At 45.7% G+C, this 22,952-nt stretch overlaps 1 protein-coding gene and 1 non-coding gene across 2 annotated transcripts; both read right to left on the bottom strand.

The window, feature by feature from the left end:
* Window positions 1-1,121: 1,121 nt before the first annotated feature.
* Window positions 1,122-22,418, bottom strand: UBXN2A (UBX domain protein 2A). The gene is made up of 7 exons (XM_049784493.1): window positions 22,269-22,418; window positions 13,969-14,021; window positions 10,407-10,545; window positions 6,889-6,995; window positions 4,058-4,195; window positions 3,178-3,336; window positions 1,122-1,395 (listed from the first exon to the last, which is right to left on the bottom strand). Exons 2-7 carry the CDS (start codon window positions 14,007-14,009, stop codon window positions 1,203-1,205), a joined length of 777 nt encoding a protein of 258 aa, XP_049640450.1. The 5' UTR covers window positions 14,010-14,021; window positions 22,269-22,418; the 3' UTR covers window positions 1,122-1,202.
* LOC126024910 (small Cajal body-specific RNA 14) lies at window positions 18,618-18,752 on the bottom strand. The gene has a single exon (XR_007500989.1). It is a non-coding gene; the product is annotated as a small Cajal body-specific RNA 14 (non-coding RNA).
* Window positions 22,419-22,952: the final 534 nt, after the last annotated feature.

Raw genomic sequence — 22,952 nt, 5'->3', positions numbered from 1 at the left:
GATTCGAACCACTGTCCTGCGTGAAAGGCAAACGCCTTACCTCCATGCTATCTCTCCGGCTCCTCCAGTGGTGCTCTTATCCTGCCATGTGTAATTTGTTTCTTTTGCACCACACCAAGCAGCACTCAGGAGTTACTCCTGACTTTGCACTCAGATCGCTCCTGGCAGGTCAGGGGACCATATGGGATGCTGAGAATTGAATCTGGGTTTGTTCCAGGCCAGCCGCCTGCAAGGCAAACACCTTACCCGCTGTGCTATTGCTTTGGCCCCCACGTGTATTTTTTTTGGGGTTTTTTTTTTTTTTTTTTTGGTTTTTGGGTCACACCCGGTGGTGCTCAGGGGTTACTCCTGGCTGTCTGCTCAGAAATAACTCCTGGCAGGCACGGGGGACCATATGGGACACCGGGATTCGAACCAACCACCTTAGGTTCTGGATCGGCTGCTTGCAAGGCAAGCACCGCTGTGCTATCTCTCCGGGCCCCCCACGTGTATTTTTTAAAATGTACTGCTACTTTTGAAATCTGAGATAGCATTTCAAAATATTATTGCAGTTTGTAAAAGAGGTTTAAATAAATGACACTATGAATATGTTTGCCAATTCATAGCAGAATTATACAGTATTTGAAAGTAAATGTCTTTTTTTTTCTTTTTTTTTTTGGTTTCTGGGTCATACCCGGCAGTGCTCAGGGGTTACTCCTGGCTCTACGCTCAGAAATCGCTCCTGGCAGGCTTGGGGGACCATATGGGATGCCGGGATTCAAACCACTGACCTTCTGCATGAAAGGCAAACGGTTTACCTCCATGCTATCTCTCCGGCCCCAACTTTCTTTTTTCTGAGTAACTTTTTTTTTTTTTTTGGTTTTTGGGTCATACCCAGCGGCACTCAGAAGTCGCTTCTGCAAGCTCAGGGGGGTCATATGGGATGGAGGGATTCGAACTGGGGTCTGTCTTGTGTTGGCATTGTGTAAGGCAAACGCCATACCTCTCTGCTATTACTCCAGCCCCTCTGAGTAAGCTTTTGGATAAAAGTGCGCTGAATCTAGCTTCACATCCTTTTCCTGGGCTGAACTTATTTAGGACTCTTTCATCAGGAGGAGCTGAATAGCAGTCGAGCCCAGGGCCCTGCAAACCATCCTGGACTTGTGAGTCCACTTACACCTGTCGTTTCTTTCTACCCTTTCCCCGTGCGCAGAGCCCCAGTGCTAAGAGAATCTCCGGGAAGGGTCACTGGTGCTCCGGAGTCTCTGAACAACCACCGTGTTCCATAAGTTGGCCTCTGCCAGCGTGAGGGCATCGTCCAGCGGTCTGAGGATGGGGAGAGCCGTTGCCAGGAGAAAGGGAGGACTTCCTTGAGACCCGTGGTGTTTGCGGATGAAGTCTTTTACGTGGCCTACCCTGCAACAGAGCAGACACCATGCACTCTTGTGAAAAGTGAGTTGGTTCATTGTTTTAGATTTGTTTTAGGTTTGTGGGTCATACCCAGCCAGCGGTCCTCAGGACAAACTCTTGGCTCTGTCCTCAGGGATCAGTACTGGAGGCCTTGTAAGGGGAGGGACCACATGGGACACCAGGGTCTGCCACAGTGGCTCTGCTTATACACATAATGGTCAAGTTTGGATGCCAGAATGGATCATGAGTTACCTTTTTTTGTTTGTTTTTGCGTCACACACAGCAGTGCTCAGGTGTTACTACTGGCTCTACGCTCAGAAGTCACTCCTGGCAGGCTAGGGGACCATATGGGATGCTGGGATTCGAACTGGGGTCCATCCTGGGTTGGCTGTGTGCAAGGCAACCAAACATTACTGCTGTGCTCTGCTCTGACCCCATGAGTTACCTTTTAATATTTTAAATTTTCTAGGAATTATAATCAATGGTGCCTGTGGCAGAGATTCAAATGAGCCTTTTACCTGGGAGGCTCCTTTGAGCTATCTCTATATTGCCCACTTGTCTTATGAATCAAAGGCTGATGCTTCTAGGTATTTGATGATAGTAAGGGCTTACTCCTAGTGGGCTCTGGCCCTTCCATGTGGTTATATTTTAGAATCCTTGTCGAAACATAAACTAAAATACTTACATATAAAACTATATGAAATGTTTGCCTAATATGCAAATTACTTATTTGCATAGAAGTAATTCAGGGAATTGAATGTTGGATGGATAAATACAGTTTTTAGTTTTGCTTTGGTAAGCACAGAGAAAGCTTCCATAATTAAATTCCTTTTCTTGGGGCCAGAACAACGGCACAGCATTAAGGAGTTTACTTTGCATGTGGCTGACCTGGGACAGACCTGGGTTCGGTCCCTAGCATCCCATATGGTCCCTGAGCCTGCCAGGAGTGATTTCTGAGCACAGAGCCAGGAGTAACTCTTGAAAGCTGTTGGGTGTGGCCCCCCCTCTCCAAATAAAATCTAAAAAAAAGCACTCCAGGGACCTAAGTGATAGCACAGCGGGTAGGGTATTTGCCTTGCATGTAGCCAACTTGGGTTTGATCCTGGCAACTTATATGGTCCCCTGAGCCTGCCAGAAGTGATTTCTGAGTATAGAGCCAGGAGTAACCCATGATTGCCGCCAGGTGTGACCCAAAAACCAAAAACCAAAAATAAACAAATAAGTAAAAAGCACTCTAGAGGGATGGATGCCTCACACATTACTAATTTGAATTCAATCCCCACTACCCCATATGGTCCCAAGGCCTGCTTGGAGTGACCCCTGAGAAAGAGCCAGGAGTAAGCTCTGAGCACCACTGATGTGGCCCCAAACATAAAAAAGACCCAAATATAAAAACATGAGTCATACTGGGGCCAGAGTGATAGCATAGCAGGTAGACCTTTTGCCCTGGGCTCTACCCACACTACCTCCTGGTCATATTCCTAGAGTACTTCTGGGACTAGCCCTTAGCACCACCAGAAATGACTCCCCCCCCAAAAAAGAAAAAGAGTCAGATTAAATAATGCAATAGAAGGGGCCGGTGAGGTGGCGCTAGAGGTAAGGTGTCTGCCTTGCAAGTGCTAGCCAAGGAAGGATCGCAGTTCGATCTCCCGGCGTCCCATATGGTCCCCCCAAGCCAGGGGCAATTTCTGAGCGCTTAGCCAGGAGTAATCCCTGAGCATCAAATGGGTGTGGCCGAAAAAAAACAAAAACAAAAAACAAACAAAAATAATGCAATAGAAGACTCACCTATGAGAACTGTTGAATTTCTGGAAGATCCGCTTTCCATTGGCTAACCAGATCTGTATGTTAGTGATAGGTTCCAGGGTGTTTAGTGGGACGAGAGACAAATTATTTTTGTTCTCAACTTCAATACTCTTTGCTTTAGAAACAATTTTCGGTGTGACACTAAAAATCCAGACAACAAAGTAAGATGCATGCTTGCTCACTAAGCAATTATTTTTATTGTGAAGCAATTACCTCTACAAATTTTATAATTAACATTGCTCTGTTTTTTGGGGGGATTGTATCTAGTAGGGCTCAGGCTTTACTCCTGGTTCTGTGCTGGCTCTGAGTTCAGGGGACACATGTGTACCAGCAGATTGAACTAGGGTGAGTCACATTAAAGGCAAGTGCCTTAACAATCCTGTGCTCTTTCTACAGCCCTGCTTTTAAGAGAATTTTAATAAGTCAGACCTATTTTCTCAATTATCAGGGGTGGTCATGACGGACCCCAGCACTGCTATATATATGTGAACATAGTCAGCAGGACGACACCTTCTGATTAAGAATCTCTCCAAATCAAAACAAAAGTTACAATGAAGGGGCTGGAGAGATAGCATGGAGGTAAGGTGTTTGCCTTGCATGCAGAAGGACGGTGGTTCAAATCCTGGCATCCCATAGGGTCTCCTGAGCCTGCCAGAAGTGATTTCTGAGCCTAGAGCCAGGAGTGACCCCTGAGGGCTGCTGGGTGTGAGCCCCCCCCAAAAAAAAAAACACAAAAAAACAAAAAACAAAATGTTACAATGAAATATTCCATTTCCAGTAGAGAGAAAGGAGAAGCCATGTATGACTCCTGGACAAGAGTCAAGCTTCTGCTCCTGGCAAGCACAGACCAGGATCTACTCACCTCCCCAACCTGTGGCCACGTCCGGAGAAGGGCTGGAAGGGAGGCTTAGTGGCTACACATACTTCTTCCTTTTTATCTTCTACCAGAACATCCACCTCCTCTTTATCAAAAACTCCCTCGAGTTCCAAAGGCAACTCCCTGGGAAGGTAAAAAAACAAAGTAACTAAGCTGCCAATGCTTTTTTTTTTTTCCCTCTTGGAAATAAAAGATTTTGTATGTAGAAAGACATGGAAAATATACAGAAACAAGAGAGGCACTAAAAAGTAATAAAACCTTTAAAGACATAAGTGAATAAACTTAAGTTTAAAACTTGAAGTTAAACAATACAAATACCCACCTTCAATATTACTGTGAAATATTTGTTATTCACTTTTTGGTCAAAATAAAAATTATTATCTAAAAAAAATCTTGTCCTAAAAAAATAATAATACAAATACCCAAATCCTGGTACAACATAATTTTGCTTTGTTTTGGGCCACACAGGGGTTTTTCTGGTCTCTGCACTCGGGGCTGACTCCCGGCAAGCTCGGTGACCATATGGGATGCCAGGAATTAAATCCAGGTCAGATACATGCGAGGCAAGCACCCTATATACTATACTATCTCTTTGGCCCCAACAATATGATTTTTTAAAATAACAAATTCATAAGCCAGTAATTCAGCAGCACCTGAAATACTATAGAGGTGAGCACAATCTTGATGACTATATGTCATCCCTTTAAAACAATTTGGTTGGTTTTATTTTTACATTTTCTTTTTATTTATTTATATTTTTGGCTTTTGGGTCAAAAATATTGGCACCTGGCGGCTCTCAGGGGCTACTCCTGGCTCTGCACTCAGAAATCACTCCTGGCAGGCTCAGGGGGACCATATGGGATGCCAGAGATCGAACCCGGGCCCATACTGGGCCAGCAGTGTGCAAGACAAATGCTTTACTGCTGTGCTATCACTCCGGCCCCCTACCTTTTCTTTTCTTTTCTTTTCTTTTCTTTTCTTTTCTTTTTTTTTTTTTTTTTTGGTTTTTGGTTCTTGGGCCACACCCGGTGTTGCTCACGGGTTACTCCTGGCTGTCTGCTCAGAAATAGCTCCTGGCAGGCACGGGGGACCATATGGGATACCGGGACTCGAACCAACCACCTTTGGTCCTGGATCGGCTGCTTGCAAGGCAAACGCCGCTGTGCTTTCTCTCTGGGCCTGTATCTTTTCTTTTTTAAAACTATTTCTCACTTTCATAATTTCCTTCTTGTTTGGGAGACCCACACCCAATTGTGTTCTGAGGCTACTCCAGCCTCCAAGGATGAGGGTGGCTCCATTTCTTCTGAACAGTGTAAACTTTAGAGGTGCAAGCAGCAGCACCTCTGTCTTATTCCTAAATATCTTCCCATTCCAGAGAGCGGACCTGGGACACTGTGAGACTTGAGAAAGTAGCTGCTGGATTTAGTGAGTTTTGTCACTGCTGACTCTAGTTTGGGGATCAAACTCAGGGTATCATATATTCAAAAAGCATCTATTCTGCCCCGATGCTACATCCTGACCTATTATGATCTTTAAGGGTTTAATTTTTTTTTTTTAGAAATTACCTCTTTAGGGGCAGTGGTAAGGCATTTGCTTTGCACACAGCTGACCTGGGATGGACCTGGGTTCAATCTCTAACATCCCATTGGGGTCCCCTGAGCCTATCAGGAGTGATTCCTGAGCACAGAGTTAGGAGTAACCCCTGAGCACTGCTGGGAATGGCCCCAAAACAAACAAACAAAAAACCCAAAAAAACAAAAACCAAAGCATTGTTTCCAACTTCCCAAGCAGTGCTCAGGGCGCAGGCCAGCAGTGACACTCAATGCTCAGGCCTGATGAGGATTCTGCTATGCCCTGGAAGTACCAGGGGTGACCAGGATCCAATGGTTCTCAGGGAACTGTGTGGTGCCCTGTTGAATCTATAACCTCCCCACAATGGCTAACCCTTAAAAGAGACACCAACAAGTGTGAGGAGGGAATGGGAAAACAGAACCCAAATGCAGCTAGGGCGGGGGTATACATGGCAGTCTCGAGTAGTCTGGTAGCTGTTCGTAAAGCAAATTTATGTTACCTTACGTTAACAACTCCTACCCCATACCTGAGAGGATTTTGAAGAAGAAAAATAAAAGCACAATTTCTTTGTTGTTGTTTTGAGGCCACACCTGGGGTACCTATGGGTTACTCCCTGGCTCATTCTCAGGAATCACTTCTGACAGGCTCAGAGGACCACATGGGATGCTGGGGATTGAACCTGGGTCAGCCGCATGCAAGTCAAACACCCTATCCACCATATTATTGCTCCAGCCTCCAAAACGCATAATTTCTAAGGGCCAGGATATGCTCAGCAGTGGAGTAATTTGCCTTGCAGGCAAGAGACCTAAGGTACCTCCTAAACTCACGATCACCACCACCACCACCACCACCACCACCACCACCACCACCACCACCACCACCACCACCACCACCAACAGAAGTTTCTCTTAAGACAATCTTTCCGTTTTGTTTTATTTTTGTTTTTGGGTCACACCTGGCAGCACTCAGGGGTTACTCCTGGCTCTGCACTCAGAAATCGCTCCTGGCTGGCTTGGGGGATCATATAGGATGCTGGGATTCGAACCTCCATTAGTCCTGGGCTGGCCACTTGCAAGGCAAACGCCCTGCTGCTGTGCTATCTCTCCCGCCCCTAAAACAACCATTTTATAAAATTTTGACCTGCTAAAAGAAAGTGTGTCTCTGAATATTCAAGAGTATGTAGACAGCACTACTGGCACCGCCTGTGGCAGTTCCGGTTCCCTTATGCTCCCTTACCCCCTTACCCTCTCTTGATGGCATTCAGAAACTGCTGACTCGCACCATCAGAGTAACTTCGGAAATCATCATTCACTGTGAACCCGTTCTTCCATAATTTTATATTTACGTCTACCTGAAGAGAAGTAAGGCATGCGGCATGTTAAGATGTGGTAGGTTAGAGGACAGAGCAATAGTACAGCCTTGTACTGTGGCTGACCTAATTCACATCTCTGGCATCCCATATCATTCCCCAAATACCACCAGGCGTGATCCTAGAGCACAATGCCAGGAGTAATTCTGAGCACAGCAAGGTGTCATAGCTCCTCCCCAAAAGTGGTAGGTCAAAAGTTCTTTGAAAAGGGGCTGGAGAGATAGTATAGCAGGTAGGGCACTTGCCTTTGTGGGGTTTTGTTTATTTATTTTTAGGTTTTGGGGCCACACCTGGCAGTGCTCAGGGGTTACTTCTTCTGGCTCTGCATTCAGAAACTGCTCCTGGCAGGCTCAGAGACCATATGGGATGCCAGGGATTGAACCCAGGTTTGTCTCGGTTTGGTTGCATGCAAGGCAAATACCCTAAGGCTGTGCTATCACTCGGGCCCTTGCCTTTGCATTTGAAAATTGGGTTTGATCACTGGCATCCCAATAATGCCCCAAGAACTTTAGGAGTAACCACTGAGTGTTGCCAGGTATGCCCCATCCCCCCAAAATAAAGGTGAATTAGAGTAAAGACTTCTCTGGAGTCCAGAGAGATTGTAGTGAGTAAGGTGCTTGACTTACTGCAGCAGACCAGCTTTGATTCCCAGCCCCCAGAAGATTCCCCCAAGCCCAGCAGGAGTGATTGCTGAGTATAGAGCCAGAAGTAACTCCTGAGTGCCAATGAATGTGGCCCCCCCTCAAAAAAAACCTCAGTCAGCTGGAGTCTCCAAATTGCTGTTTTCAGTCTATGATATGCTTTCTTTGATTGTGATATATGTTTGCACACATATACACATATGAATGGTCTCCTAAGTACTGCCAGAAATGACCCTTGAGTGCAGAGCCAGGAGTAACCTCTGAGCACCACCTGGTCTGGCCCCAAAACAAACAAAAATTTCATTTTTATGGGAATGGCCTAACATATTTCTTCTATTCTAGAAAGCTGTCAAATGCATGGTTGCAATTTATCAAAATCCATATATACTTTTTTTTTTTTGGTTGTTGGGTTCACACCCGGCAGTACTCAGGGGTTACTCCTGGATCCATGCTCAAAAATCGCTCCTGGCAGGCTCAGGGGACCATATGAGATGCCGGGATTCGAACCAATGACCTTCAGCATGAAAGGCAAATGCCTTACCTCCATGCTATCTCTCCAGCCCCAAATCCATATTTTCACTAAAAAAGTTGACAAAAAAAATTCCTCTTGGTGTACATGTGTTGCCTGGGTACAAGGTGCCTGAGCACAAGTGCTTGTTTCTCATACTTTCATATACTTTCATGTTGCGACATATACTGGGGCTCTTGTGGCCTTTGGAGAAGCCTACACTCTCTTGGGGGGTACATTATTCTCCCTCTCCTTCTGTCTTTCCTCTCTCCTCTTTTCTTCAGAATTTCAAAAATCTGTTTTAACTTCAGTTTCTCTCGCCACAAATACTAGGTTGTTTTCCTTGAAGTTTCAGACTATTCTGAAAAACTCTCCTAACCATCTATGGCCAAAATAACCACAGTCACCTCTAAGTAATTTCTGGAGGGTCCGGAGAAATAGCACAGCGGCGTTTGCCTTGCAAGCAGCCGATTCAGGACCTAAGGTGGTTGGTTATAATTCCGGTGTCCCATATGGTCCCCCGTGCCTGCCAGGAGCTATTTCTGAGCAGACAGCCAGGAGTAACCCCTGAGCACCGCCCGGTGTGGCCCAAAAAAACCAAAAAAAAAAAAAAAAGTAATTTCTGGAGGGACAACCCACACCTAGCAGTGCCCTGGGGTTCTCCTAGTATGGTGGTTGGAGAAAATTGTGAGGAGAATATGAAGTACCAGAGATGGAATCCTGGGGTCCTGCATGCAAAGTATGGGGCCATTTCCCCACCCTGTAAACAAACTGCATCAAACCGAAAAACAGTAAATTGTTCTGAGCTGGCAGGCAGCTCAGGCATACAGCACATTCTTTACCTGTGTGTGACTCTGAGTTCTATTTCTGGCACAGGACCCAAAGCAAACAAACTCCAGAGAGTTCAGCTTTGAATTAATTTTCATTTAATTTGCTTTTATTTATTCAACATAGATTTTTTTAAGGCATGGCACCTTGACTTAAGAGACTTCTATGAATACAGAAGTGTCTTATATATATATATTTCATAGTCACACAGACTGTTAGGCTTGGAAGGATGAGATCTAACAAAATTAGTTATTTTCATTTCAAAGAGGTATCAGGGATAGAACCCAGGTCAGATGTGTGCCAGGTAAGTTCCTTACCAGCTAAACTATCTCCCAAACCCTTCAAAGATTTTTATTTTAGGGAGTAAGGATTTAAGCCAACCCAGCAGTGCTGGGGGGGCGGGGGCACACCATATGGTGGCATGTAGTATCATGTGGAGCTGATACCCAGGAATCAAACTGGGGTCTGCTGCATGCAAAGTTAAGAACCTGAATTCCTGTACACACACACCCTCTCTTTCTCTCTCATCAAATGTTTTGATCACTTATAGGAATAAAACATAGTAAAAACTAAATTGTTCAGTGCCATGGTATTAATTCATCTCAAAGTGCCATCATTATTTGTCTTTTCTTTTTTTTCTTGGTGTTTTTTCCCCTTTTTTTGGGGTGGGGGGTAATCACATCTGGTGGTGCTTAGGCATTACTCCTGACTCTTCACTCAGAAATCGTTCCAGGCAGGCTCAGGGGACCATATGGGATGCCAAGAATTGAACCCGGGTTGGCCATATATAAGGCAAAAGCTCTACCCATTGTGCTGTCACTCCAGCCTTTTTTTTTGAAAGCTATACCTATCAGTGTTCAGGAATCATTCCCTGCAGGGCTCAAGATATTATATGAGGTGTAAGGATTAGGTCTGGGTTAGCCTCATACAAGGCAAGGAAGGACCTTAACAGGCTCCAGTTTTTCATATCAATATGAGCGCCAAGGGCCAGTACAGTGGATAAGATGCTTACCCTTACATGCAACCAAATTAGAATAGAACTCCACAACCCCATATGGTCCCCACATTGCCAGGAATGATTCCTGAGCTGAGAGCCAGGAATAAACCCTGAGCACCATGGAAAAATGGCCAAAATAAAAGAGAAAAAGAAATACTTTTTTGGTTTTTGGGTCATACCCAGCAATGCTCAGGGGTTACTCCTGGCTCTACGCTCAGAAATCGCCCCTGGCAGACATGGGGGACCATATGGGATGCTGGGATTCAAACCACCGACCTTCTGCATGCAAAGCAAATGCCTTACCTCCATGCTATCTCCCCAGCCCCAAAATATTTTTTTATTCAGTGACAAGTCAAGAAGAGTAAAACTGGTAAGCAGTAACTTAAATAGTAACTGAATAAAAAATCATGCAAAATTACCTGTTTTTTCTGTTCACCGGGAGACAAGCATTTGGCACCAACCTTTTGTGCTTCCTCAAAAAGACTGTTAACAAGATAGTCACAATTGGTTTGCTGTCTTTCACTTGGAGGCTGGCTGTCAGCTCCTGCACCACAAACCCTGTGCAGAAAACAGAAGTCTCGCTGCACTAGCAACTCCCACAGCATTTACAGAAGTGAGGGTGGTCACCAGGGAGCCAGGGTCACCCAAGCCAAGGCTATCCCCAAATCAAGGATACCACCGAATGAAGGTCAACAGGGAGCCAATGTCACCAGAGCCAAGGTTACTCTAGAAACAAGGGCATCACTAAGTGAAGGTCACCAGGAGCCAGGTCACTGCTAAGTGAAGGTCACCATGGAGCTAAAGCCTTTGCTCTTCATCATGAGATTAGACTGTTGTTCACATAGTCGTTTTTATGTCACTATTAAAATGCTAGGACTCAGGACAATGCATAGATTTGATTATACTCTTTTATTTGGGGGGGGGGGTCGCTCAGGGGTTACTCCTGGCTCTATGCTCAGAAATCGCTCCTGGCAGGCTCGGGGGACCATATGGGATGCCGGGATTCGAACCACCGTCCTTCTGCATGGAAGGCAAATGCCTTATCTCCATGCTATCTCTATCCGGCTCCTGATTATACTCTTTATTTGGTGCGATTATGTATGCTACTAAGATACTTGATGTTGCCACAAAATATATATGCTTTCAAAACAAGGAGTCATTTCTTACACAAGCACGCTCCCACCAGCCCTTTTCTATCAGTAGAGCTGCGCAGCAAGAGATACTGTTCTGCCACCTCGGACCCTACAGAGCTGCCTGCTTTTCTTTTTCTCTTCTTGTCTTTCTTTTATTTTCCATTTTGAGCCACACCAAGAGATGCTTAGAGATTTCTCCTGGCTTTGCACTCAGGGTTCACTCTTGGACTCAGGGGACCAGATGGGGTGTCAGGGATCAAACCCAGTTGGCTGTGTGCAAGATAAACGCCTTATCCACTGTACTAGCTCCAAGCCTCCAGAGAGGAATGCTTTAAATTATGAGAATAGCATTACTCCAATACAAACAGTAGACAAAATACTCCAAAAAACATAAACTAGAGCTTATGTCTCTCATGGGCCTAGATACAAAATATTCCAGTTTGAACCTCAACAATATGTAGAAATATTATACAACAAAGTCAAGTAGAATGTATTCCAGGTATGGAAGTCTTGTACAACTTTAATCAATGTAACCCATCAGCAAAATTTATTATATCAACTCTTTTGTTTGTTTGTTTTGGTCCACACTCAGCAGCGCTCAGAAATTTGAGATTCTGTATTGATCCCCAGCATCTCAGCATTAAAGATTAACTTTCTTGGTTTTTGGGCCACACCCGGTGACACTCAGGAGCTACTCCTGGTTAGGTGCTCAGAAATCGTTCCTGGCGTGGTGGACCATATGGGACACAGGGGGATCAAACCTCGGTCTTTCCTAGATTAGCCACGTGCAAGGCAAACACCCTACGCTGGCAGGGGTCTCAAACTCTCGGCCCTCCGTACAACATTTTGTGGCCCTGCCCTAGAGGAAGCTTTTTTTGTTTTGTTTTGTTTTAGTTGTTTGGGTCATACCCCCAATGTTCAAGGCTTACTACTGACTTTGCACTCAAGGATCACCCCGACTTTGCCTCCTGCGGCCCCCAGGTAAATTGAGTTTGAGACCCCTCGTACCGCTTGTGCCACCGCTCTGGTTCCCTAAAGATTCAATTTTACCAGGGCAAATCTTACTATTTTTCTTTCGGTTTGACCACTCACCTATCTTTCCCAAATGAAATTTGACAGGAATAAAACACACTGACTTTGCTGAATACCTGCCATATGCTAATCTTAGGCTAAGTGCTTTATATCCATAAATTCCCTCAAGAGCCTTTTAGGTACCAGTGTATCCCCAAACCTCACAGAGGAGATCTTGAACTCAAAGTGTTTCCTTTGTATAGAGAACAAAGAGGTAACAGAAGGGGTCAGAGCAAAGGCACTAGCGGTAATGTGCCTGCCTTGCAAGCGCTAACCTAGGATGGACCTCGGTTTGATCCCTGGCATCTCATATGGTCCCCCAAGCCAAGATTTCTGAGCACACAGACAGGAGTAGCCCCTGAGCATCACTGAGTGTGGCCCCCAAAAAAAAAAAAAAAAAAAAAAAAAAGAGGTAACAGAAGGCAACGAATTTCTTTAAAATTTTTTTGTTTTGTTTTTGGGTTTTTGGGCCACACCCGGTGGTGCTCAGGGGTTACTCCTGGCAGGCTCGGGGAACCATATGGGACAGTGGGATGCGAACCCAGGTCTGTCCAGGGTCAGCTTCATGCAAGGCAAACACCCTACCGCCATGCTCTCTCTCCGGCTCCCGAGAGATTTTATTTATTATTGAACCAAGGTCTCATGATGGGCTGTAGCATTGAGTCATTTCCCTACTCCAGAGACTGGATTTTAAGCCAGGGTTAAAAGCAACCGATTATAAAATCCTCAAAGGAAATGGACCCTGATATACACTCAGTAGAGCTGTGATCTGAGGGTGTGTAGAGGTGGCAGGGGAAATCTTAAAATATTGATGGAGATCCTGCACTCTAGTGGGCAGATGTAGCAGCTATGTTCTATGTTTGCAAAAACATAGAACAGGATGCCAGAGACATAGGTCAGTGATCAGAGCACTAGCCGTGCAAAGACTGATCCAAGTTTGATCTGTATCATCACATACGGTCCCCTGAGCAATGGTAGGAGTAATTCCTGAGAGCACAGTCAGTAGTAAGCTCTGAGCATCATTGACTGTGTTCCAAAACCAAAATTAATTAATTAAAAATAGGCCAGTTTTATCCAATGCCAAAATCACATTCTTTCACAATATTCCAAGATAATATAACACTAGAGGAAAGCAATTACTCAATTCCTCTCTTAAATATGAAAATAGAGAGAAATTCGTCACTGCATTTACACAAAGAAAAAGATTTCATAAGTTCACTATAAGCCATTAAGTTTAGCTAAAATAAAAAACCAATTCAGGGGCCGGGAAGGTGGCGCTAAAGGTAAGGTGTCTGCCTTGCAAGCGCTAGCTAGCGTAGAACGGACTGCGGTTCTACTATTCCCCGGTGTCCCATATGGTTCCCCCAAGCCGGGGGCGATTTCTGAGCACATAGCCAGGAATAACCCCTGAGCGTCAAACGGGTGTGGCCCAAAAACCAAAAAAAGAAAAAAAAAATTCAAGGGGCCAGACAGTATAGCAAGTAAGTCATTTGCCTTGCATGAGGCTGACCCAAGGTTGATCCTTGGCATCCCATATGATCCCCAGAGTTGGCCAGGAGTAATTCCTCAGTGCAGAGCTAGGAGTAACCCCTGAGCACCATCAGGTATGGCCCCAAAACCAACCAAACCAAAAAAAAAAAAAATCAAAATATACAAATACTAACAGCTAAGTGGAGTATTCTTAATGCAGACATTTCAATAGCAAAAGGAAGCAGAAATACAAATTTTAACATCAAGCATAAAGACATGCATGCCTAAATAGCTTAAATTAACTTACCATTCTCCTTTTACACTTTCAATATTATCTACTTCTTTCATTCTCTTGCCTTACTGTAAAAATAAAAGAAAACAGAAGCTAAAGTTCCCAATTTAGTTCTTAACTAAATTCATTCCTATGTATACATTTTCTTTAATTAAATTACTATGTAGCCCTAAAGTAGCTCTAACAGAATTTCAAATGCAAGTGCCTAGACTCAAAACTGTCCTTTTTCTCTGCAAAGTAGAGCAATAGTATAAATAAATTTGGGACCAAAGAGATAGTACAGGGGTTTATGGTGTTTACCTTCGCATGTGGCAGTCCCTGATAATATCCCTGGCACTTTAGATGTTCCCATAAGCATTGCCAGGTATAATCTCTTAGCAAGAATCCAGGAGAGGTTCCTAATCATTGCTGGGTGTAGCCTCCAAGCCCACCACGAAAAAATCAAAATAAGGAACCTAAATGTTAGTCTCAGGGTTAACATGTTTTTTGCTTTGGCTATAGTTTGAATCCTGGTGCTGCATCTGGTCTCCTGTGCACCACCAGGGGTCACTCCTGAGTAAGTGCATCCTGGATGTGGCTCCAAAGGCTCTCCTCCAAATAGAACAATAAATGTCAGGGGGCGGGAGAGATAGCATGGAGGTAGGGCGTTTGCAGAGGAAGGTGGTTTGAATCCCGGCATCCCATTTGGTTCCCCGAGTCTGCCAGGAGTAACCCCTGAATGCTGCCGGGTGTGACCCAAAAACAAAACAAAACAAACAAAAAATCTTAGGGGTCAGAGGCATAGCACAAGGGATATGATGATTGATTGCGTTGCATAAAGCCAACCTGGGTTCAATCCCCAGCATCCCATATGGTCCCCTGAGCCTGCCAGGAGCAATTCTGAGCACAAGTAATCCTTGTGCGCTGTTGGTATGACAATCCCCCCAATAATAAAAATAAATCTTAGAAATTGATTTCTGAGCTCATAGCCAGGAGTAACCCCTGACCCTGAGCATCACCCGGTGTACCCCCAAAAAAAGCCCAAAACAACAACAACAACAACAAAAAACCCTGATAAAAAATTAACAATGTACCTTTTGGCTTAATCACAAACAACTGAAATATTTCATTTAATCTCCAATAAGTTTCAAAATATCAAGACAGTCTCCATTACATTTCCTAGGAAAGCAAATCCACCAGGTTGCAGCACCCCTGGGCCTCAGTCCTACACATCTCTGGTCTGAATACATAACATGACACCAGCTGGCCCAGTGTCAATGAGTGTGACCCCTGGCCCCTGAGCACTAATTGGATGGTCCTATAAACATTAATAGTGAGAAATCGGAAGATGATGAGAGTCTTTTAAATAAACTTAACACTTATGCAAAGCCAGCACAACCAAGATGAATTTGTTTGGTTTTGTTTTTTTAGGTCATATCTGGTGAAGTTTAGGGCTTACTCTTGGCTCTGTACTCAGGGGCTATTCCTAGCAGGGTTAGGAGATAATATGCTATGCTAGTGATGGAACCCAGGTCAACTGTGTACAAGGCAAGCACCCTACCTGCTGTACTATCTCTCCGCTTACTAAAACATGCATTTTTGTTTGTTTGTTTTTTGTTTTTGGGCCACATCCAGTAATACTCAGGGGTTACTTCTGGCTATGTGTTCAGAAATCGCTCTTGGCTTGGGGTACCATTTGGGATGCCAGGGGATGGAACTGTGGGTCATCCTAGGCTAGCGCGGGCAAGGCAGATGCCTTACCGCTTATGCCACTGCTCTGTCCCCTAAAACATGCATTTTATACAAATTGCTGCCTTTAGGAATGTACAAAACAGGAGCCGGCGCAGTGGCGCTAGAGGTAAGGTGTCTGCCTTGCCAGCACTAGCCTAGGACGTGGTTCGATCCCCCGGTGTCCCATATGGTCCCCCAAGCCACCAGGAGCAACTTTTGAGCACATAGCCAGGAGTAACCCCTGAGTGTCACCGGCTGTGGCCCAAAAACAAAAACAAAAACAAAAAAGGAATGTACAAACCATGTGATTTAAAAAACAAGACAATACTGTATTTTGTTTGTTTTCGCTTTTTATTCGTGGGGGGGGGCACACCCAGTGGCACTCGTGGGTTACTCCTGACTCTGTGCTCGGAAATTGCTCCTGGAAGACTTGGAGGACCATATGGGATGCTGGGGATTGAACCCGGGTACGTCCTGGGTCGGCCACATACAAGGCAAACGCCCTACCACTGTGCTAAAGATGATATTGTTTTTCGGGCCACACCTGTTTGATGCTCAGGGTTTACTCCTGGCTAAGCACTCAGAAATTGCCCCTGGCTTGGGGAGACCATATGGGACGCAGGGGGATCAAATCGTGGTCCATCCTTGGCTAGCACTTGCAAGGCAAACACCTTACCTCTAGCGCCACCTCGCCAGCCCCTAAAGATGATATTGTATTCTTTGTTTTTATTGAAGCACCATTTCTTTCTTTTTTTTTTTTTTTGGTTTTTGGGCCACACCCAGCGGTGCTAGGGGTTACTCCTGGCTGTCTGCTCAGAAATAGCTCCTGGCAGGCACGGGGGACCATGTGGGACACCGGGATTTGAACCAACCACCTTTGGTCCTGGATTGGCTGCTTGCAAGGCAAACGCCGCTGTGCTATCTCTCCCGGCCCAGCACCATTTCATTTTACCATGATACTGTTTCAAGTAAGCATCTTTGAAACGTTTACTTATTCTCATCTCACAGTCTCTTTCTTGTCTTGGAAATCATCAACTTGGGTTGGATCCCACACACAGCATATCAGAGGTGAGCACTGAGCACCATGGGGTGGAGTTCCCAAACAACCAAACACAATATTTATGTTACAGGTGACAGCTCAAAGGGCCAGGCAGGAACCCTTGTGTGATCTCACGTGGCTTCCAGAGCACCACTGAGCATCTCCCCTGCGACCTCCAGCACCACCGGGGAGGCCTCTGTCTGAAATGTGTGTCTATACAAAAGCTCCAACCACTCTTCTAGACACCTGCTTAAAACTAACAACAGATGGGCAGGAGAGATAGTATTTCCTGTAAGGAATTAATTACCAACCACACTCCAGACCTCTGATTGATCCTTTGCACTCATCTAGTCCCCTCAAGTTCACCAAGGTGACGTCATCTCTGAACACATAGCCAGGAGGAAGTCCTGAGCACTGTTGGGTGTGGCCACAAAACAAGAAAACACACACAAAACAACAACAAAAACTAATAACTGAATGTGTACAGAACCTTCTTTTGTCAGGAAACTTCTAGACTCACAAGGGAGAAAGAGACTGAACTGCTCATTCCAAACATGGAATAAATAGACGTACGAAGTCAAACTGAATGTTCATATGGACACAGACAAAGACGCTAGGACTTCCAATTATTTCCTAACCATGTAAATAAATAGCATAATGTTGACATTGGCAGGATGGGCGTTGACAAATACATGTGACAGGGAGGGAGCCCAGTCAATAAGGAAAAAGCCACATGACAATTTCTATGTGATTAGAATGGAATTAGGTGTCAGAAGGGGCAGACGAACAGATTGTTCCTTTATTTGGCTCTAGTCTGCTTCCGACCGCTACCACTACCATCATGCATGTGTGTTTTACATCACAGTTTACCAAACACCTTCTCCAATATTATCCCACTTACTCCCAACAACTGCAGTAATAAAAATCCGTCAGGAGACAGAGTTAAAAGAGCTTTCTGGAAACATATCTGCAAGAGGAAAAGCCAGTATGACAGAATGAGAGTACAGCGGGTGGAACACTTGCCTTGTGCGCAGCTGAACCAAGTTCAATCCCCAGCACCCCATGTGGTTTCTGCCATCCTACGCATGTCCCTAGCACTGCCAGGAATGATTCTTTTTTTTTTTTTTTTTTTTGCTTTACTATCTCTTTAATATATTTTTGGTTTTTGGGCCACACCCGGCGGTGCTCAGGGGTTACTCCTGGTTGTCTGCTCAGAAATAGCTCCTGGCAGGCACGGGGGGACCATATGGGACACCGGGATTCGAACCAACCACCTTAGGTCCTGGATCGGCTGCTTGCAAGGTAAACGCCGCTGTGCTATCTCTCCGGGCCCTATTTTTTTTGGGGGGGGCCACACCCATTTGATGCTCAGGGGTTACTCCTAGCTAAGCGCTCAGAAATTGCCCCTGGCTTGGGGGGACCATATGGGACGCCAGGGGATCGAACCGTGGTCCTTCCTTGGCTAGCGTTTGCAAGGCAGACACCTTACCTCTAGGGCCACCTCGCCAACCCCTAATATATTTTTGTTTTGTTTTGTTTTTTGGGCCATACCCGGCGATGCTCAGTAGTTACTCCTGGCTGTCTGCTCAGAAATAGCTCCTGGCAGGCACGGGGGACCATATGGGACACCGGGATTCGAACCAACCACCTTTGGTCCTGGATTGGCTGCTTGCAAGGCAAACGCCGCTGTGCTATCTCTCCGGGCCCTATGACCCCTAATATTTTTATATATAGTCATTTCCACATACAAAATATCATGCCATCGGTAAATAACACACTTTACCAAAAAATTAAATCCAGGTTTCTTTTTTAAATACCAATTCCTAACATTTTAAAATTATTTTATAAGTAGCTTTAGGTGATTCTATATGCAATCTATGTTTTCTACTATATTAAGTTTCAAAACCAAAATAAGCATGTATGGAGCCATCGCACAGAAAATCTGGTACTATACAGATCCTGTCGGCAAGAACCATATGTTTTGATGTGTGTGACTGCCAATGATTGCACTGTATGGCTAACAAATGCAACCAGTACCAGGAACAGTCACAAAGGAATGGTACTTACATAGCCTGGAGTAAACCTTAAACTGTACTTGGTGTGGCCCCTCCCCCCAAATAAAACAAAATAAAAAAACACTGACCTCCATCCCACTGTCCTTTGTCCCACTGTCCTCTGATAGGGTCCATGACTATGTAAATGTTCTAGGGGCTTTCGCTTCCAGCACATCTGCATGATGAGGAATTTCCTTATGGACGACCCAAAGTTGCTGAAAAGGCTCTATCCTGTCCTTTCAGCTCCCCTTTGTCTTTCTTCACTCATTCTAGGTGCTATGATCTTTCACTTCTGGAAAGGGATGTTGTCTCTGGGATACCTATTTTCTTTTTATTTCTTTACTTTTTTTTTTTAGAGACTCAATCCATTTTTTTTTCTCTTAACACTCGTTTCAGGCACTAACTTTCTAAACACCCAATCCCACTAATTTGTGACCTTCCCTTCACCAGTGTACCCCAGTTCCCACCGGCCACCATGCAAAGCCTATCTCCTTTGCTGGGGAGTTTCTCCTCTCCTTTGGGTGGCACCTGTTATTCCCAAGTTAGTTTAAGTCCCTGTGTGACATGATCTCACAACATCCTACATTCCTCAGGAGACTGCAGTCCCATTTCGGGACCCCTCTCACTAGACAGAATGAAAGAGAATTCACGAGCTGTGCATGAAATGAAGTCAGAATAAATGTAGAAATTATATCCAAAAAAAAAAAAAAAACAACAACAAAACAAACCCATGTGCTTGTGCAGAAATTAAATCAATAACTGCAAGAAGCAAAAATTAATCAAGAACAGAAACAAAACAAAAAACCCTAACAAAAACAACTACAATGAAAATCTAATTTCCCTACTAAACTGATTTTTCCCAAACACAGAATTAAAGAGGCCAATTTCCATATCACTATGCAACCTACTTTATTTTTTTTATTTTAGAGGATAATAAATTTATGGTAGAAAGGAAAGGGGAGTGAAGCAGATTAAGATATGTGACCAAGGAGCTGGAGTGATAGCACAACAGGTAGGGCATTTGCCTTGCAGGTGTACAGCCTATCTGGGTTCAATTCCCAGCATCTCAGATGGTTCCCAAGCCTTCCAGGAGTAATTTCTGAGTGCAGAGCCAACAGTAGCCCCTGAGCTACTGTGGCCTCAAAACAAACCAAAACTGAAATGTGACCAAGAGGGGATTGTGGGCTTCTACAGTGCTAACAGAGCCCACAACCTCTCATTTTCATTCTCAATAGTCCCACCTTAGCATCCTCCCAGATGGTCAGTTTTCCATCTCTATTTTTAATTTTTTTTTTGGAGGGGTCACACCCAGGGGCACTCAGGAGTTACTCCTGGCTCTGTGCTCAGAAATCGCTCCTGGCTGGCTCGAAGGACCATATGGGATGCCAGGATTCGAACCCTGTCCATCCTGGATCAGCTGCTTGCAAGGCAAATGCCCTACAGCTGTGCTATCTCTCAGGCCCATTTCTTTTTTTCTTTTTTTTTTTTTCCGTATTTTTTATTTAAGAAAGAGGACAGGGTAAAGTTAAAGTGGAAGCCCAATCACCCATAAGCAGAATTCTCGGTAGACCCATTGATGATATCCCAGCCTTGATCTTTCAACCAAAAAAAATTAAGAAAAACAAAACTGAACCCATATACAATACAATTAATTTGTCCCTCAAATCCCCAGTTGTATTACATACTATTTCTTAGCAGCACACAATATAATCCAAAGAGATTAGACTTATGTAACTCCTTAAACATTGAGGGCAAAGTACATTTATCTAGTTCCATGCACATGCTTACTAGTTTAAATTAACCTCAAAAGTTTTAGTGGGTTGTTTTTCTTAAGGATTGGAGTCAAGGGGAAATAGTAAAAAATGGTGCTACAGTGGCATTTGTTTGCATAGGCCCACCAAAATATAAGGGACATGGAAAGAAAAATTATGGTCTAAATACAAGGAGACCCTACCCCTGAAGTTTCCTGGCACAGGACTGACTTTAGGCTCCAGGCAAACTAGTTTGTCCAATTCAAGTCATCGTCTGTAGTGGCAATACACCTCCATTCCTCACATAGTCTCTGTTGTTGGTATCATGCTTCTGTCAGGCCCATTTCTATTTTTAAGAATCTCAGACAGCATCCAAAGAAACACTCTGGAAACCACCTGTTCAATATCACTGATGTGTAATAAACTGCAAGTGACAAGACAAACAAAACAACAACAAAAATAAAATATCACACAGGCACCTAAGTAAAAAGAGATCAAAGACTGGGGGTACCAGGTAGGGTAAAGTGTTTGCCTTGCATGCGAGAGGCAGATCTGGGTTCGATTTGATTCCCAGAACCTGATCCTAGCCAGGCGTGATCCCTGAGTACAGAGCCAGAAGTCAGTCATGAACATCTGTGTGTGTGTGTGTGTGTGTGTGTGTGTGTGTGTGAGAGAGAGAGAGAGAGAGAGAGAGAGAGAGAGAGAGAGAGAGAGGCAGAGATAGACAGAACAGAGACACACAGCGGGAGAGGGAGGGAGACAGAGAGACAGAGAAGAGAGATATTGAGCAGAGATGCACACACAGAAGAGGGGGAGGGAGACAGAGAGACAAGACAGAGCAGAGATACAGAGAGGGAGGGGGAGAGAAAGACAAAAAGACAAGAGAGAGATAGAGCAGAGACACACATAGAGAGGGGGAGGGAGAAAGAGACAGAGAGACAAGACAGAGAAAGATAGCAGAGACACATACAGAGAGAGTAGGAGGGAGAGGGAGAGAGACAGAGAGACCAGAGACACACATAGAGAGGGAGGAGACCAAGAGAGAGACTGAGAGACAGAGACAGAGAGAGATAGACAGCAGAGACACACACAGAGAGGGAGGGGGAGGAGAGACAGAGAAAGAGATGGAGAGACAGAGACTGAGAGAGATAGACTGAGCAGACACACAGAGAGAGGGAGGGAAAAGGAAAGGGAGAGAAAGATACAGAGACAAGACAGAGATAGAGAGAGCAGAGACACACAGAGAGGGAGGGGAGGGAGAGAGAAAGAGACAGAGACAAGACAGAGATAGACAGATCAGAGACACATACAGAGAGGGAGAAGGAGGGAGAGAGAGAGAGACAAGGCAGAGAAAGATAGACCAGAGACACACATAGAGAGGAAGGGGGGGAGGGAGGGAGAGAGACAGAGACAGAGAGACAAGACAGAGGGATAGAAAGCAGAGACAACACACACAGAGGGAGGGGGAAGGAGAAAGAGACAGAAAGAGAGAAAGCACAGAAATCTGCAGTCTACAGAGCCGGAGAGAGACCGATCATGAAACTAAGAAGTGAAGTAAGCAGCAGCTCGCTCTCCTCCCGCCGCAGGTGCATCCTGGCGCGGAGTTGCAAGTTTCAGCGCGCTCTGCGCATGCGCAGCCCCGCCCACCTCCGCCCGCCCCGCCCCTGCCCCGGGACCGCCGCGCGCGCGCTCCGGAAGCCCGGAGGGGAGAACTCGGGCGCCAGTCCCTGCCGAACGCGCCCCGGTCTTGGGGCGTCTCACCTCCACCGGGGCGGGCCGCACCGGCGCTCCGAAGCCTCGAGGCCGGAGCCCAGCACTCGCTCGGCGACCCCGCCGCCCCAGTCGCTCACACCCGCCACCGCGCCGCCGGGTCGCGCCGCACCGCGCCGCGTCTCCCTCAGTCACCGCCGCCCGCGGGCCCGGGCGCGCACGCGCACGCGCAGTGAGCGTCGCTGCGCAGTCCCGAAGGCGCGCGCAGGCGCGGGAGCGCGCGGGGCGTGACCAGCACTGATAAGGGGCGTGGCCGTCCCGGTCTTGGCCCCGCCCCCGACACGGCCGCTGCCAGGGTTGCTAGCTGCACCTACCTGCTCCTTGCAGGCCTAGCTAGGTTTGGGTGTGAGCTTCTTGGGGGACCCGACCCGCGGGGACCCCTGCCCCCTACCCGGTTGTAGCCTTTCCGATTGAGGGGTGACCAGATCACCCCACTTTTCTCTCAGTGCCCCCGGCGGGCTAACTTTTTTTTTCTCTCCCTCAACCCTGGAATTCTGAACTGTGGCGGTTAAAAGAAGTTACACCCCCATTTGTCCACCATTAATTAGTGCTCCTGGCAGGGCCGACCAGCCGGGAACTGTCCCCCGAGTAGATTTCGATATGTCTCACCGACGCCCTCTTTCTGATCTATCCCAAGGTCAGACTCTTAAACCCTCTCTGGTTTCCTGCCATCTG

Source organism: Suncus etruscus, chromosome 12, assembly GCF_024139225.1.
Source record: "Suncus etruscus isolate mSunEtr1 chromosome 12, mSunEtr1.pri.cur, whole genome shotgun sequence".
Lineage (NCBI taxonomy): Eukaryota > Metazoa > Chordata > Mammalia > Eulipotyphla > Soricidae > Suncus > Suncus etruscus.
Note: the sequence above shows the minus strand (reverse complement) of the source record. Positions and strands in the feature narration are given on the sequence as shown.